The sequence below is a fragment of the Melanerpes formicivorus genome, unplaced genomic scaffold (genome assembly GCF_026170545.1).
Source record: "Melanerpes formicivorus ecotype bairdi unplaced genomic scaffold, bMelFor1.0.p_v2 SCAF_1, whole genome shotgun sequence".
Taxonomy (NCBI): domain Eukaryota; kingdom Metazoa; phylum Chordata; class Aves; order Piciformes; family Picidae; genus Melanerpes; species Melanerpes formicivorus.
The window spans coordinates 65,276,452-65,291,555 of NW_027142353.1; the positions used below are offsets into that span (position 1 = coordinate 65,276,452).

General features: G+C 45.9%; 1 protein-coding gene across 1 annotated transcript in view; it reads right to left on the reverse strand.

Moving 5' to 3' along the window:
* Window positions 1–10,509, reverse strand: part of DEUP1 (deuterosome assembly protein 1) — an 85,716-nt gene extending 75,207 nt beyond the window's left edge. Inside the window, exons 1-3 of the mRNA XM_068149127.1 lie at window positions 10,428–10,509; window positions 9,494–9,558; window positions 1,817–1,988 (exon numbers count right to left, since the gene is read on the reverse strand). Coding sequence (XP_068005228.1) covers window positions 1,817–1,988; window positions 9,494–9,537 — 216 coding nt within the window. The 5' untranslated portion in view covers window positions 9,538–9,558; window positions 10,428–10,509. The remainder of the gene's footprint in view (window positions 1–1,816; window positions 1,989–9,493; window positions 9,559–10,427) is intronic.
* Between the last annotated feature and the right edge of the window lie 4,595 nt (window positions 10,510–15,104).

The following is a 15,104-nucleotide window of genomic DNA, read 5'->3' on the forward strand; positions in this document are numbered from 1 at the left end:
TCTATCACTAATTACCTGTGAGAAGAGACCAGCACCAGCCTCTCCACAATGTCCTTTCAGGTAGCTGTAGACAGTGATGAGGTCCCCCCTAAGCCTCCTCTTTTCCAAACTAAACAGCCCCAGCACCTTCAGTTGCTCTTCATAAGATTTATTCTCCAGGCCCTTCAGCAGCTTCATTGTCTTCCTCTGCACTTGCTCCAGACTGACTAGCTGAATTATTCTCTTGTCTCCTTTGACTGCAATGACTAATAGCAAGCTCCTAATTGCTCATTAAGGAGAGCTATTTAATTCTGAAAACTCCCACTGGCAGTTTAGACACCTAGTTCACACAGGGATGCCCATGTGTAAACACTCAACTTCAAATGTCTTGAACATGAACTGCATGCTGTGCTGGGATGACTGATGCTTCTGATTGAATATCCAGCAGACAGAACTGTAGATATGGACAGCATTAGGTACACTGGGGCTTTCTGTTTGGTACCATAGTATCATAGTATCAGTCAAGATTGGAAGGGACCACAAGGATCATCTAGTTCCAACCCCCCTGCCATGGGCAGGGACACCCCACACTCAGCCAGCCTGGGCTTAAACACCTCCAGGGACAGGGCCCCAACCACCTCCCTGGACAACCCATTCCAGGGCTTCACCACTCTCATGGGGAAGAACTTCCTCCTCACCTCCAGCCTGAATCTCCCCACCTCCAGCTTCATTCCATTCCCCCTAGTCCTATCACTACCTCAGATCCTGAGAAGTCCCTCCCCAGCCTTCTTGTAGGCCCCGTTCAGATACTGGAAGGCCACAATGAGGTCACCTGGGAGCCTTCTCTTCTGCAGACTGAACAGCCCCAACTCCTTCAGTCTGTCCTCATAGGAGAGGTGCTTCAGCCCTCTGATCATCCTCTGAGGTGACCTAATTGTGGCCTTCCAGTATCTGAAGGGAGCCTACAAGAAGGCTGGGGAAGGATTTCTCAGGATCTCAGGTAGTGATAGGACTAGGGGGATTGGAATGAAGCTGGAGGTGGGGAGATTCAGGCTGGAGATGAGGAGAAAGCTCTTCACCGTGAGAGTGGTGAAGCTCTGGAATGGGTTGTCCAGGGAAGTGGTTGAGGCCCTGTCCTTGGAGGTGTTTAAGCCTAGGCTGGCTGAGGCTCTGTCCAGGCTGATCTAGTGTGGGGTGTCCCTGCCCATGGCAGGGGGGTTGGAACTAGATGATCCTTGTGGTTCCTTCCAACCCTGACTGATGCTATGATACTACTATGAAATCTCTCTCACATTCTTTTCTCTCACTCCCTCCAGCCTCAGTCTGTCTTTTGTTTCTTGGCCAGAATGCACGCTGCTGACCCTGGACTGAAACTGATAAGCTAGGAAAAGCTGACTTTCTTAACAAAGCTTTGAGCTAAAGGATTTCCCTTAATATCCTTTTCTCTCTCTTTCTCCTTTTTCATCTAATTAACTGGACAGAAAGGGAAGAGGGAGAGAGGTTGGGGGAGAACCCGAGGTGAAATCCTCCTCGGGAGGATCTGTGTTGTGTTCTTTACTGTAAATTCATGCATGATATTGTAAATACTGTGTGTTTTGTATACATTCATTACATTTCACTACTGCTTGTAAAATACAGCTTTTCATTCGCTTCCCTGGCTGAGTTTAGCTGTGCTTTATGTTGGTGGGTGGATTAAACCTCTAACCACTACAAGAACAGCAGCACACTTTAAGACAAAACAGTAAGGAACAAACAAGTCTCTTTATAGAGCATTTAGAGCATAAAATTCACTACCAGAATAAACATTTTCTTTATAGAAGGTGATATTCTTACATACCTCTTGACCTTTTTGGTCCAGTTTGCTCCGGACACTTGCCAATTCTTGATCCTGGATATCCATCTTTGCTTCTAAAGCTTTCATCTTCCTTTCCCATTCCACTTTCTTGCTGTTTACAATGACGTCAATTTGATGCACTAATTCCTGAAGATCAGCCTCACATGGAGAAGCTCTAATAATAAAAACAAACAAACCAAGTAAAAAACCCAACCCAACCCAAATCCAAACCCAAACCAAACCCAAAACCCAAACCCAAAGAAAAACAAACAACAAAGAAACCCCAACCAAACAAAAAACCAAAACCCAAACCCAAACTAACCAACCAACCAATTTCAAATACAAGCTAAGGAAGAAAACAGATTTTTATTTGCATTACTCAGATTTTGCTTTGCTTCCTGGCCTGCATTAGGAATAGTGTGGCCAGCAGGAGAAGGGAAGTCATTGTGCCCCTGTACTCTGCATTGGTTAGGCCACACCTTGAGTACTGTGTCCCTCTGGGCCCCTCAGTTTAGGAAAGATGTTGAGTTGCTGGAAGGTGTCCAGAGAAGAGCAACAAAGCTGGGGAGGGGTTTGGAGCACAGCCCTGTGAGGAGAGGCTGAGGGAGCTGGGGTTGCTTATCCTGGAGAAGAGGAGGCTCAGGGGAGACCTTATTGCTCTCTGCAACTACCTGAAGGGAGGTTGTAGCCAGGTGGAGGTTGGTCTCTTCTCCCAGGCAACCAGCACCAGAACAAGAGGACACAGTCTCAAGCTGCACCAGGGGAGGTTTAGGCTGGAGGTTAGGAAGAAGCTCTTCCCAGAAAGAGAGATTGCCCATTGGAATGTGCTGCCCAGGGAGGTGGTGGAGTCACCATCACTGGAGGTGTTTAGGAAGAGACTGGATGGGGTGCTTGGTGCCATGGTTTAGTTGACTAGATGGTGTTGGGTGATAGGTTGGACTCGATGATCTCAAAGGTCTTTTCTAACCTGGTTAATTTTGTTCTATTCTATTCTATTCTATTCTATTCTATTCTATTCTATTCTATTCTATTCTATTCTATTCTATTCTCCCTATAAAATAAAGGGGAATTTTTCTCCATTAACACTCAGAGCAGCTTTTGGCCCGTTACAATACAGAATTAGTTACTGAACAAATTGCTTAACTAAGTGTATGAGCACATAAATTTTCTGTAAAGCTTAATTTTTATCGAGTCATAGGGCATAAAAAAATAAATATCAGGCTGTTTTCTACCACTGTGATTAAGTACACATCACACACTCATCAAGGACTTCAATTTGATCTCAGTTTATTTAAATTGAGATACAAGACCAGAATTAGTTAAGAGAGTATTTTTGATACTTAGAACTGTGATAGAATAATTTTGGTTGGAAAAGACCTGTAAGATTATTGAGTCTAGCCATTACCTAATTCTACCAAGGCTGGTGCTAAACCATGTCCCTCAGCACCACAGCTCATGATGCTTTCTTCATGTCACGTAAATTATTTTTATCAACTACTTGAAAAAGCAACAACAAACCAAACCAATCAAACAAACAAACCCACAAACCAACACAACCACAACTTCTAAGAAGTTTTAGTATCACAGTATCACTAAGGTTGGAAGAGACATCAAAGATCGAGTCCAACCTGTCACCACAGACCTCATGACTAGACCATGGCACCAAGTGCCACGTCCAGTCCCTTCTTGAACACCTCCAGGGACATCAACTCCACCACCTCCCTGGGCATCACATTCCAATACTGAATGACTCTTTCTGTGAAGAACTTTCTCCTCACCTAGAGCTTAAACTTCCCCTGGAAGAAAATTTGCTAGAATAAGTTCTCAGGGGAGACCTTCTTGCTCTCTACAGCTACCTGAAAGGAGATTGTAGCCAGGTGGGGGTTGGTCTCTTCTCCCAGGCAATCAGCACCAGAACAAGAGGACACAGTCTCAAGCTGCACCAGGGGAGGTTTATGCTTGAGGTGAGGAGAAAGTTCTTCACAGAAAGAGTCATTTGTTCTTCCCAGAAGGAATAATTGACCATTGGAATGTGCTGCCCAGGGAGGTGGTGGAGTCACTGCCCCTAGAGGTGTTCAAGAAGGGATTGGACATGGCACTTTGTACCATGGTTTAGTAGTCATGAGGTCTTGGGTGACAGGTTGGACTTGATGATCTCTGAGGTCTCTTCCAACCTTATTGAGTCTATGATTCTATGATCTCTGAGGTCTCTTCCAACCTTATTGAGTCTATAACTCTATGATCTCTGAGGTCTCTTCCAACTTTACTGATTCTATGACTCTATGATTCTAGATTTACAATTTCATAATTAAGCCAAAACGATATTTCTTAAAGCAGAATTCTTCAAAACCTTTTTATACCAACAAATGCTTCAAGCTTAATCAGTGTTAAGATTGGCAAAGGTTTTTTTTTAAACAGACATAAAAGTTTGGATGCCTTTTAAATGTTAAAACTGTTAGCAATGCCATTTAAAATTTAATAGGAGTCATATAATGACAATAATCAAAGTGCAAATGAGTAGTACGCTGTGGTGTACACAACAAACCCACCCCACTCCCAAGTGCCTGAAATTTATCTTGAAATACCATTAATGATGCAGTAAACTTTGATTGCCTCTGGGTGGATAATGAAATGGGATTTTAGAAACAGAAGATGAAACAGTAGTGCATCAGGACTACCTTTTATCTTTGCACTGGCCAGACCTTTCTAGCTCTATTTATCTGCCCTTTGTTTCAGAGCTCTGCACAGATCCTGTTTTCCATTACTGTTCCTTAATAGATGTATCACAGTATCACTAAGGTTGGAAGAGACCTCAAATATCATCAAGTCCAACCTATCACTACAGACTTCATGACCAGACCATGGCACCAAGTGCCACCTCCAATCCCCTCTTGAACACCTCCAGGGATGGTGACTCCACCACCTCCCTGGGCAGCACATTCCAATGATGAGCGACTCTCTCTGGGAAGAACTTTCTCCTTACCTTGTGCCTAAACTTCCCTTGGTGCAGCTTGAGACTGTGTCCTCTTGTTCTGGTGCTGGTTGCCTGGGAGAAGAGACCAACCCCCACCTGGCTACAACCACCTTTCAGGTAGTTGTAGAGGGCAATGAGGTCACCCCTGAGCCTCCTCTTCTCCAGGCTAAGCAACCCCAGCTCCCTCAGCCTCTCCTCACAGGGCTGTGCTCAAGGCCTCTCCCCAGCCTCATTGCCCTTCTCTGGACACGGTCAACTGTCTCAATGTCCTTCTTAAACTGAGGGGCCCAGAACTGGACACAGAATGTTATTATCCATGCATTTTTAGCATAAAGTTATAATTTAGAAACTGACATTTTAAGAAGTGTTTGATTCCTACTGTCAGTCTTTACTTCATGCCTTCTGCTTCATGACTTCAGGTTTGCTGACAAATAGGATGGCCGTCTTTGCACAAACACAAGCAAAATCTGTGCAGAACCATGTTGACAAAGATTTCAGTCTTGCATAGTACATTTGTTAGGTTTTGATCCTTTACCCAGCTTCTAGGACCAATAAATAATTCATTTTACCTTCTGAAAACTTGCTTTTGAAATGGGAAATCTGTAAACCAGTTGTGACACAGTGCACCACTAGAATCCTCTATCCCAAAGTTCCATTATATGAATCACAGAATTAATCAGGTTGGAAAAGACCTTCAAGATCATCAAGTCCAACCTATCACCCTACACCATCTAATCAACCAAACCATGGCACTAAGTGCCTCATCCAGTCTTATTTTAAACACTTCCAGGGACAGTGACTCCACCACCTCCCTGGGCAGCACATTCCAATGGCAAATCTCTCTTTCTGTGAAGAACTTCTTCCTAACATCCAGCCTAAACTGCAAAATTGTTTTAGAATCAGAATCATACAATTGTTGGGGTTGGAAGGGACCTCAAGGATCATCCAGTTCCAACAGCCTTGCCATGGGCTCACACTACATCAGGTTGCCCAGAGCCACATCCAGCCTGGCCTTAAAAACTCCTGGGGATGAGGCTTCTACCACCTCCATGGGCAAACCCTTCCAGTGTCTCACCACCCTCATGGGGAAGAATTTCTTCCTGACGTCCAATCTGATCTACTCATATCTATTTTTTTTTCCACTCCCCCTAGTCCTGTCATTCCCTGACACCCTAAAGTCCCTCACCTGCCTCATTTCCACCCTTTTCCCCTCAAATCCCAGAGCACCTGGGCTCTGCTGGAGTCTCCTCCCACCCCAGGTGTGGCCACTTGGCCCTCCCCACCCACTCCCCTATTTAATCCCCCCCAGGAAGGGCAGCAGCCCCAAGCTGAGCCCATCTGGGCTGAGGATCCTCCTCTCCTCACTGGTGAGTGCCCCTGGTGCACACTGGGTGTTGGTGGTGGTGACAACAAAGGCCGGGGGGCCTGGTGGCCCCCCGGTTGTTAGGGCAATGATTGATGACTCCTCTGGTATCACCCATGGGTGCTGGCTGGGCTTCCTCACTGGGGCTGAGCTCCTCTGGGTGGTATCTTGGCTGGTGAGGGCTCTGTCCCCAGCCCTGGGATGGGTGCAAGAATAGTGGTGGTGGAGCAGCCATATGATTTATGCTGTTTAGCCATATGATGTTATGCTACTTACAGAATACAGAATTAACCAGGTTGGAAAAGACCTTTGATATCATGGAGTCCAACCTATCACCCAACACCATCTAATCAACTAAACCATGGCACCAAGTGCCTCATCCAGTCTCCTCTTAAACACCTCCAGGGATGGTGGCTGGGCCTGATCCCTTGGCCATCCTGTAGGTGCTGTGTGACTGCACTCAAGATGACCTGTTCCATAATCCTGCCTGTCACTGAGGTCAGGCTGACAGGTCTGTAATTCCCTGGCTCCTCCTTCCAGCCCTTCTTGTAGATGGGCATCATGTTGGCTAGCTTCCAGTCATCTGGGATCTCTCCAGTGAGCCAGGACTCTTGAAAAACGATGGTGAGTCTTGGCCAGCTCCTCTGCCAGCTCTCTCAGTACCCTAGGACGGATCCCATCTGGTCCTGTGGACTTGTGGGGATCCAAGTGGCTGAGCAGGTTTCTAACTGCTTCCTCCTGGATTACAGGGGAGCTATACTGCTCCCTGACTCCATCTGCCAGCTCAGGAGGCCAGTTGTCTAGAAGGCAACCTCTCCTGCTATTAAAAATTGAGGCAAAGAAGGGGTTAAGTACCTCTGCCTTCTCCTCATCTTTTGTTACAATATTCCCCTCCATTCCATGCAGAATCATGCACATCTGTTAATGGATAATTTATAATGTAAGAGTCCCTGCAGCTGGGATGTAATTGTCATGATTTCTACCACTGTAACTCAGCCCCCTTCCCAAATATTAAAGCTAACTCTGGAATGCTGTCAGCACAGGCTGAAATGCACGTCTCCTATCACTGGATGTGAATTCTAGGCTATTCTTACAGATTTTTGTCTATAGTTAGAGGAAAGAAATAGCTGCTGGTCTATGATGGGACAAATCACTCTCTAGTTTCATCTGCGATGGCCTGAAATTTCACATGTTGATTACAGCAAAGGCCAGGCAGGATCTGAACTCTTGAAACAGGGTTCTGATTTGTTAAAATAGTATCCAAAGAATATATATATATTTAAAAAAATCGAGTTTTTATGACCATATTTAGCAATCATTATCACTAACAAAAGGAATGCCCCTCAAAGCCAGAAAAAGAGGGCCCTACTGTTCTCTATGTAATATTTCACTGCAGTAATTTGTTTCTCTCCTGAAAACTACACATTTTTCTTTAGCACAACAGAGCACACTTTCAAATTAGAATAGAATAGAATAAACCAGGTTGGAAGAGACCTTAAAGATCATCGTGTCTAACCTATCATCCAACACCACCCAACCAACTAACCCATGGCACCAAGCACCCCATCAAGTCTCCTCCTGAACACCTCCAGTGATGATGACTCCACCACCTCCTCGGGCAGCCCATTCCAATGGGCAATCACTCTCTCTGTGTAAAACTTCCTCCTAAACCTCCCCTGGTGCAGCCTGAGACTGTGTCCTCTTGTTCTGGTGCTGGTTGCCTGAGAGAAGAGACCAACCTCTGCCTGTTTACAAACCCCCTTCAGGTAGCTGTAGAGAGCAAATTCTGCCAAAACTTTATTGGGCCAGCAGAAGGTGTGAAGGATAAGCATGTTCCTGCCACTTTTAAACTTGATATACATCCTATTACCTTGGACTGTTTCTTGGTAATAATGCTTGATATTTTTATATCAAAACCAGGTAATAACTTTATTCACAAGTTATCACAGGTAAATATTCTGTTTAACAAATTATATGGGGAAGTACTTTTTATATTGCTGTGCTCCTTGAAGAGGCTGGGTGAGGTGAGGCCCTACATCAAATTTCACTCATATTAACCCACTTCTTAAAATGATTTTGTGCTGTACTAATACTTTTTTAGCTTAACACCAGAAGAACTAAACTAAAAGAAAAGATGATTGTGTTGTGATGAAAAGTGCACTTAATGCTTGGGGAAAAAACAGTTGTGGTTATTACTTGTGCAATGCAAAGAATGACTTTAGGAATTAATAGCCTTACTTTTAAGGTTTTTGCATGTTTTAAGAGCTGTGATATGTAAATTTATACTGCTGTAGCCTAGCAGCTTCAACTTTTAAAATCATAATAAAACATCACATCACTTTTATTCACCATCTCCCCCCCCCCGGCTTTTGTTCAGGTATTGAGCTTTAAAAAACTTAAATCACTAACAGGAATAGTCAGTAGATTATTTGCTAAAGCAATATCATAGTGTCAGTCAGGGTTGGAAGGGACCACAAGGATCATCTAGTTCCAACCCCCCTGCCATGGCCAGGGACACCCCACACTAGATCAGCCTGGCCAGAGCCTCAGCCAGCCTGGGCTTAAACATCTCCAGGGATGGGGCCCCAACCACCTCCCTGGACAACCCATTCCAGAGCTTCACCACTCTCATGGGGAAGAACTTCCTCCTCACCTCCAGCCTGAATCTCCCCACCTCCAGCTTCATTCCATTCCCCCTAGTCCTAGCACTACCTGAGATCCTGAGAAGTCCCTCCCCAGCCTTCCTGTAGCCCCCTTCAGATACTGGAAGGCCACAATGAGGTCACCTCGGAGCCTTCTCTTCTGCAGACTGAACAGCCCCAACTCCTTCAGTCTGTCCTCATAGGAGAGGTGCTCCAGCCCTCTGCTCATCCTTGTGGCCCTTCTCTGGACACCTTCCAGCATGTCCATATCCCTCTTGTAATAGGGGCTCCAGAACTGGACACAGTACTCCAGGTGGGGTCTCACCAGAGCTGAGTAGAGGGGGAGCATCACCTCCCTTGCCCTGCTGGCCCCACTTCTCCTGCTGCAGCCCAGGATCTGATTGGCTTTCCTGGCTGCAAGTGCACATTGAGAGCTCATGTTGAGCTTCTTGTCCACCAGCACCCCCAAGTCTCTCTCATCAGGATAAGATATGTTGTCTTAATTACCAGTAACCTCTCAGGTTTGCATAGAAAGCAGCAGAAGATATTGAAAGAATCAGATGTGTTTCTAAATTAATATTAATGAACAATAATAATATTGCAACAATGCTAATAATAATATAATAATGTTTCACATTTTTATTAAAGCCACATCATTTAATTGTTATACATCCAACTCCCAGATACAGGCTGTTACTTACTTAGTGATAGCTTGTTCCTGAAGCACTTTTAAGTCCTGCTCCATATTGCTGATTGTGGGTTTAATCTGTTGAAACAACAAAAATCAAGTAATCTGTGCATTTGCACTCAGACAGGTAGCATGTGCTGGATAGTTCTGTGCTTCCCCTTCAAATTCTGCCACTGCAAACAACAGGGACAGGGGAATGTAACTCTAATTATAGGCTGCAATAAGCTAGATGAAAACTTTTGCAGTGAACTCATCTCAGTGTCAGCAGCCCTCCAGCACTGAAATACCAGAAGTGCTGCTATCTTGAGGATAACCCTGAGTTTCCATGAGGGATTTTGTTGTAGATCATTCCTCATTGTGTGATGTCAATGATTTGCCAGGACCCTCTACAACACGCAAACCTAAATCTGTCATAGATCAATGGCTGCATTCATCAACCATTTCTCATACCTTCACACTCCCTAATTAGCCAATACCTAGGCTATAATTGCTCTCAAACACGTTTTTTAACTTCTAATGACTACTCACTCCTTTGCTTAGCAGATGTGGTGCTGAGACATAAAACCTTCAAGTACCTCAGCTGCTAGGACCAGCTTGGCGCTGTAGCTCCAGGAGGTCACAAAGAGATGAGGCAAGCCTGGCTGTATGAAAGAACAGGAACCAGCCTCAAGACGGGAGACAGGGTGTCAGGAAACAGCTCTAATTCTTCGTGGGATGAGCAGTGGTGCTCTCAAGGTCATGCGTATCGGTACAGAGGGATGTGAGTACACCACCACATGGCACTGCAGCCTTGGCTCCCCAGGCACCAAGCACCGAAGGTGGCACTGCCACAGGACCACCTCCCTTAGGTCCATGGAAGAGCATCACCTGAGCTAACACAAGCACCGGGGCAGCCTCGGTTGTGCCACGGCACCCCTCGAGCCCCCGCGGCCGGCCCCGACCGTTACCTGCTCCTCAAGCTGCTCCTCCTGCACCCGAAGCGAAGTCGCTGTGGCCGCAGCGCGGGCTCCGCAGCCCAGCCGGCCCCGCTCCCTCATCCCGCCCCAGCTCCCGCCCGTCGCCGCGCCCAGGCCGGCTGCGGACAGCGCCGGGCGGCTTCTGCTGTCGCTGGGGTAACGCGAACGGCCGGCAGGGCCAGGCGGGAAAGCAGGCGGGCGGCCGGCAGCCGCGGAGTGCGGCGCTGTGCCCTCTGAGGCGAGGCAAGCGTTGGGGCAGGGAGCAGGGCGGGAGGACACGGGCTTCTACTGGTTGCTGGAGGGGATCCCGGGGAGCTGAGCGGGAGCGGCTAGGCTAACTCAGGGCCCTCCGGGCTCGGGCGGGACGGTCTGTGGCTGCCGTCCGCCACCGGAGAGACGGCGTGGGAGGGCCCGTCGGGGCGGGAGGGGAGCGGAGCGGCCGTGCCGGTGACACGCGTGTGTTCCGCACAGCACGCCTCCCTCCAGCAGCCGCCCCGCTCCTCAGAAGGGAGGTGGGAGAAACTGCACCTCAGGTGACATCCCCCGGGCAAACGAACCTGCACTTCAGCTTTAGAATAAGTTAAAGAAATCAGTAGGCAGGGTGGTGGTTTTTCTTAATTATTATTTATTTTTTCTTTTTTCCTCTTGAAAACGCTATTATATAAGGTAATGAAAAGGTTCAATAATTGCCCTTTTCTTTCTCAATGACTAGCTATGCTTTTGTAAAATGGCCTCAAATGGCTTCCAGATTATTGTGTGAATGACCTAGGTGTGGTTGACAATTCTATTTACCTTTTCATAGAGTCAATAAGGTTGGAAAAGACCTCGGAGATCATCAAGTCCAACCTGTCACCCAACACCTCATGACTAACCACAGACCCCACGACCAAACCGTGGCACCAAGTGCCACCTCCAATCCCCTCTTGAACACCTCCAGGGATGGTGACTCCACCACCAACCTAGGCAGCACATTCCAATGATAAATGACTCTCTCGGTGAAGAACTTTCTCCTCACCTCCAGCCTAAACTTCCCCTGGCACAGCTTGAGACTGTGTCCTCTTGTTCTGGTGCTGGTTGCCTGGGAGAAGAGACCAACCCCCACCCAGCTACAACCTTCCTTCAGGTAGTTGTAGACAGCAAGAAGGTCTCCCCCGAGCCTCCTCTTCTCCAGGCTAAGCAACTCCAGCTCCCTCAGCCTCTCCTCACAGGGCTGTGCTCAAGGCCTCTCCCCAGCCTCATTGCCCTTCTCTGGACACGTTCAAGTGTCTCAATATCCTTCTTAAATTGGGGGGCCCAGAACTGGACACAGTACTCCAGGTGTGGCTTAACTAGTGCTGAGTACAGGGGCAGAATGACTTTGGTGGACTTCAGTCTCATTCAGTTACAAAACACTTTTAAGAATCAAGCAAGTATTTTAACGCATGCAGCCATAGTTTGTGTTGCCAAACTCTGTAGATTTTTATCAAACATCAGAGAATTTTTCTGGCAGGCCATTACCATTTGCTTTGTATTTATTGCCCTGAAATTGCGTGGAGCATTTTGGGGTGCTGCTAGTCTATTTATGGACACTAAAATTTGAGCTTTGGGTTTGTTCTGCCTGGACTGTTTGCTTAAGTTATCCAAGTGAACTGCATTTTTTATATCAGTTCCAAGAAATAATCTATTTCATTTGTTTCCTTCCTACTGTGCTGAGGCAGATGGTTTTCATGTCAGCAGAAATACTGTTTCAAGCTATGAATTATGGAGGAAAAAAAAAGCTTTTGAAAATGAAAGATTAGGTTAAAATTATATGCAGAGTTTCAGGAAAGTTCCTGATAAAGTTTGCTTGCTCACCCCAGAAAATAACTGACAATTTTCCCCCTGTAGTTTGCTTAAAGATTCCTGAAAATGGTTTTATATTTACTTTACACCCTGGCTATATTTCATTTCAGGAATACCTCAGGAACGATTTAGGTCTCTGGTTATCAGGCAGCAGCAGGAGCACATGGACAGTGATCTCTGCACCACAGCACAGCCCCCCAGCAGCCAGCCAGAAGAGCAGAGAGGGGAGAGGGGTGGTGTCTGGGGTCCACCACAGCCAAATGATGGCTGAGGTGGTGGGCAGATCTGAAGTGACACCAGAAGGCATATCAGCAAAATTAGGAGTAGCAAGACATGGTGCTGAGCACAGGCACAGCTCCAGCGTTGCTCAGACTGAGCCCAGGGGCATGGTCCTGAGCTGAAATGCTGCTCCAGATCTGAGGTAATAGGCCCCCAACACATCATCTCATGGCTCTGTCTTCTAGCAGCCTTGGCTCCAGGTTATGGCTGCGCTGTCAGTGCCCTGAGGACAGGCAGCCAGACTGCTGGGGAACAGGACAGAAAGTTGTGGGACTTCTTCCTGCACTCAGAGCCCTGCAAACATTAAACTTCAGTAACTGCACTTCAACTTACTCTAACAAAATGAATGTGAAGAAATCACACAGAAACATTTGATTTTTTTAATTTGGGCAATGTTTGAAATATGATTTATTATAATGGAAAAATCTGTAATAAGAATTGGTTTTGAAATGGTGAAAATCAGAAAGATTTATTTAAACCACTTAATTTTAACTTGATTTGTATCATGTACTAGAAATGACTTTTTTTTTAATATCACTGCCAGCAAAATTCCATTTGCTCATCTGCAGCAACTGAACTTTTCAGGCATATTCCCACAGCATATATTTTAATTTCCTCCCTGTCTCATCATCTCTCGGTGGTAATCAGTTATGCAGAGATTTAACTTCCATCTGTCATGCCCAAATAGAATTGGAGGGGGAAGGGGGGTGTGTGTAATGTTTAAAGAAAAAAAACCCAAAACAAAAACCATGTACAAAAATTTACATTACTTATCAGCATTTTCAAAGGCTTTTTAGGACAGTTCCACTGCACTCAGCTAGAGTGGTGAAGAGATGCTGAGGTGCCGTGATTAAGAGACGGGACTCAGCCTGATGCAGACCAGGTGTCCACTTTATTATGCAAAATCCTTCTTTATAAAAGTTAATACAACACAGAAGCAGTTTGTGACTGGAACCAGGGACTCTGTTGTATCAATCTGCTATATGTGAAGTCTTACAGTCTCAAGTCATTGTAACCATTTGTAATCAGGTATCTGCCCTTCTCCTACTACACTGCTGCAGTGTGTTCCCATAGTTCACAAGCCATCAGGGCCAACACTGTCTCCTCTTATCAATCCAGCAGTGCTTGGAGCTCGGCTCTCCAAGGTTTAACCCTTCATTCCTGTATCCACAGCTGTGAAAGAGTGACAAATCCCTTCACTGAGGGAGCTGGGGTTGCTTAGCCTGCCGGAGAGGAGTGTCAGGGGAGACCTTCTTGCTCTCTACAACTACCTGAAGGGATGCTGTAGCCAGGTGGGGGTTGGTCTCTTCTGCCAGGCAACCAGCACCAGAACAAGAGGACACAGTCTCAAGCTGTGCCAGGGGAGGTTTAGGCTGGATGTTAGGGAGAAGTTCTTCCTAGAAGGAGTGATTGCCCATTGGAATGTGCTGCCCAGGGAGGTGGTGGAGTCGCCATCCCTGGAGGTGTTTAGGAAGAGACTGGATGAGGCTCTTGGTGCCATGGTTTAGTTGATTAAATCGGGTTGGGTGATAGGTTGGATTCTATGATCTTGAAGGTCTTTTCCAACCTGGTTAATTCTATTCTAACTTCCTGATGTGCCTTTACATATCTCATTCCCTATATTAAAAAAATCCCTTATAAAATTGTTGACATTTTCTATTTTGCTCATCCACGTTAGCGCTTGACTGCAGCTTGTCTTGTGAGATGCAAAACTTGTTGACATTAAAGAACATGCTTTAATCATTATGATTGCTAGAGAAGAAACAGTCCAAAGCCAAAATTAAAAGGAAGCTTCTTTCAAAATATCTTAAAATTAGTGGAAAGATATAAGCACCTTTGTACAGAGAGAAAGAAAAAGGAGGGATGCAACAGAGAGTGACTAAATGTTGAACAAGACAAGGTATACTATTGATATTTGTGTAGAACCAAGGGAAATTAGGTAGGAAGATGCCTTGCAGAGGGATCTAGATAGATTGGAGCATTGGACTATGATTAAGAGGATTAAATTGAAGAAATCAAAATGCTGAATCCTGCACCTAAGACACAACAATGCCAGGCACAAGTATAAATTAGGAAAGAGGCAGCTGAGGACTTTAGGTTTCACTAGTTTGGAGAAAAGGAGGCCAAGGCACCACCTTATTGCTCTCTGCAGCTTCTTGAGGCAGGGCAGTAAAGAGGGAAGTGCTGATCTCTTCTCCCCTAGTATCCAGTGATGTGACTGTGAGAATGGTTCAAAGCAGCACCAAGGAGATTTAAACTGGACAGTAATGAGTATTTCTTTACTGCAAGAGTGGTCAAACAGTGAAAAAGCCTGCCTAAAGAAGTGGTTGGTGCATCAAGCTTGTCAGTGCTTAAGATACATTTGAGCAATACTCTTAATAAAATCCAAACTGAACCTCTCAGGGGAGACCTTATTGCTCTCTACAACTACCTGAAGGGAGGTTGTAGCCAGGTGGGGGTTGGCCTCTTCTCCCAGGCAAGCAGCACCAGAACAAGAGGAAACAGTCTCAAGTTGTGCCAGGGGAGTTTTAGGCTGGATGTTCGGAAGAAGTTCTTCATAGGAAGGGT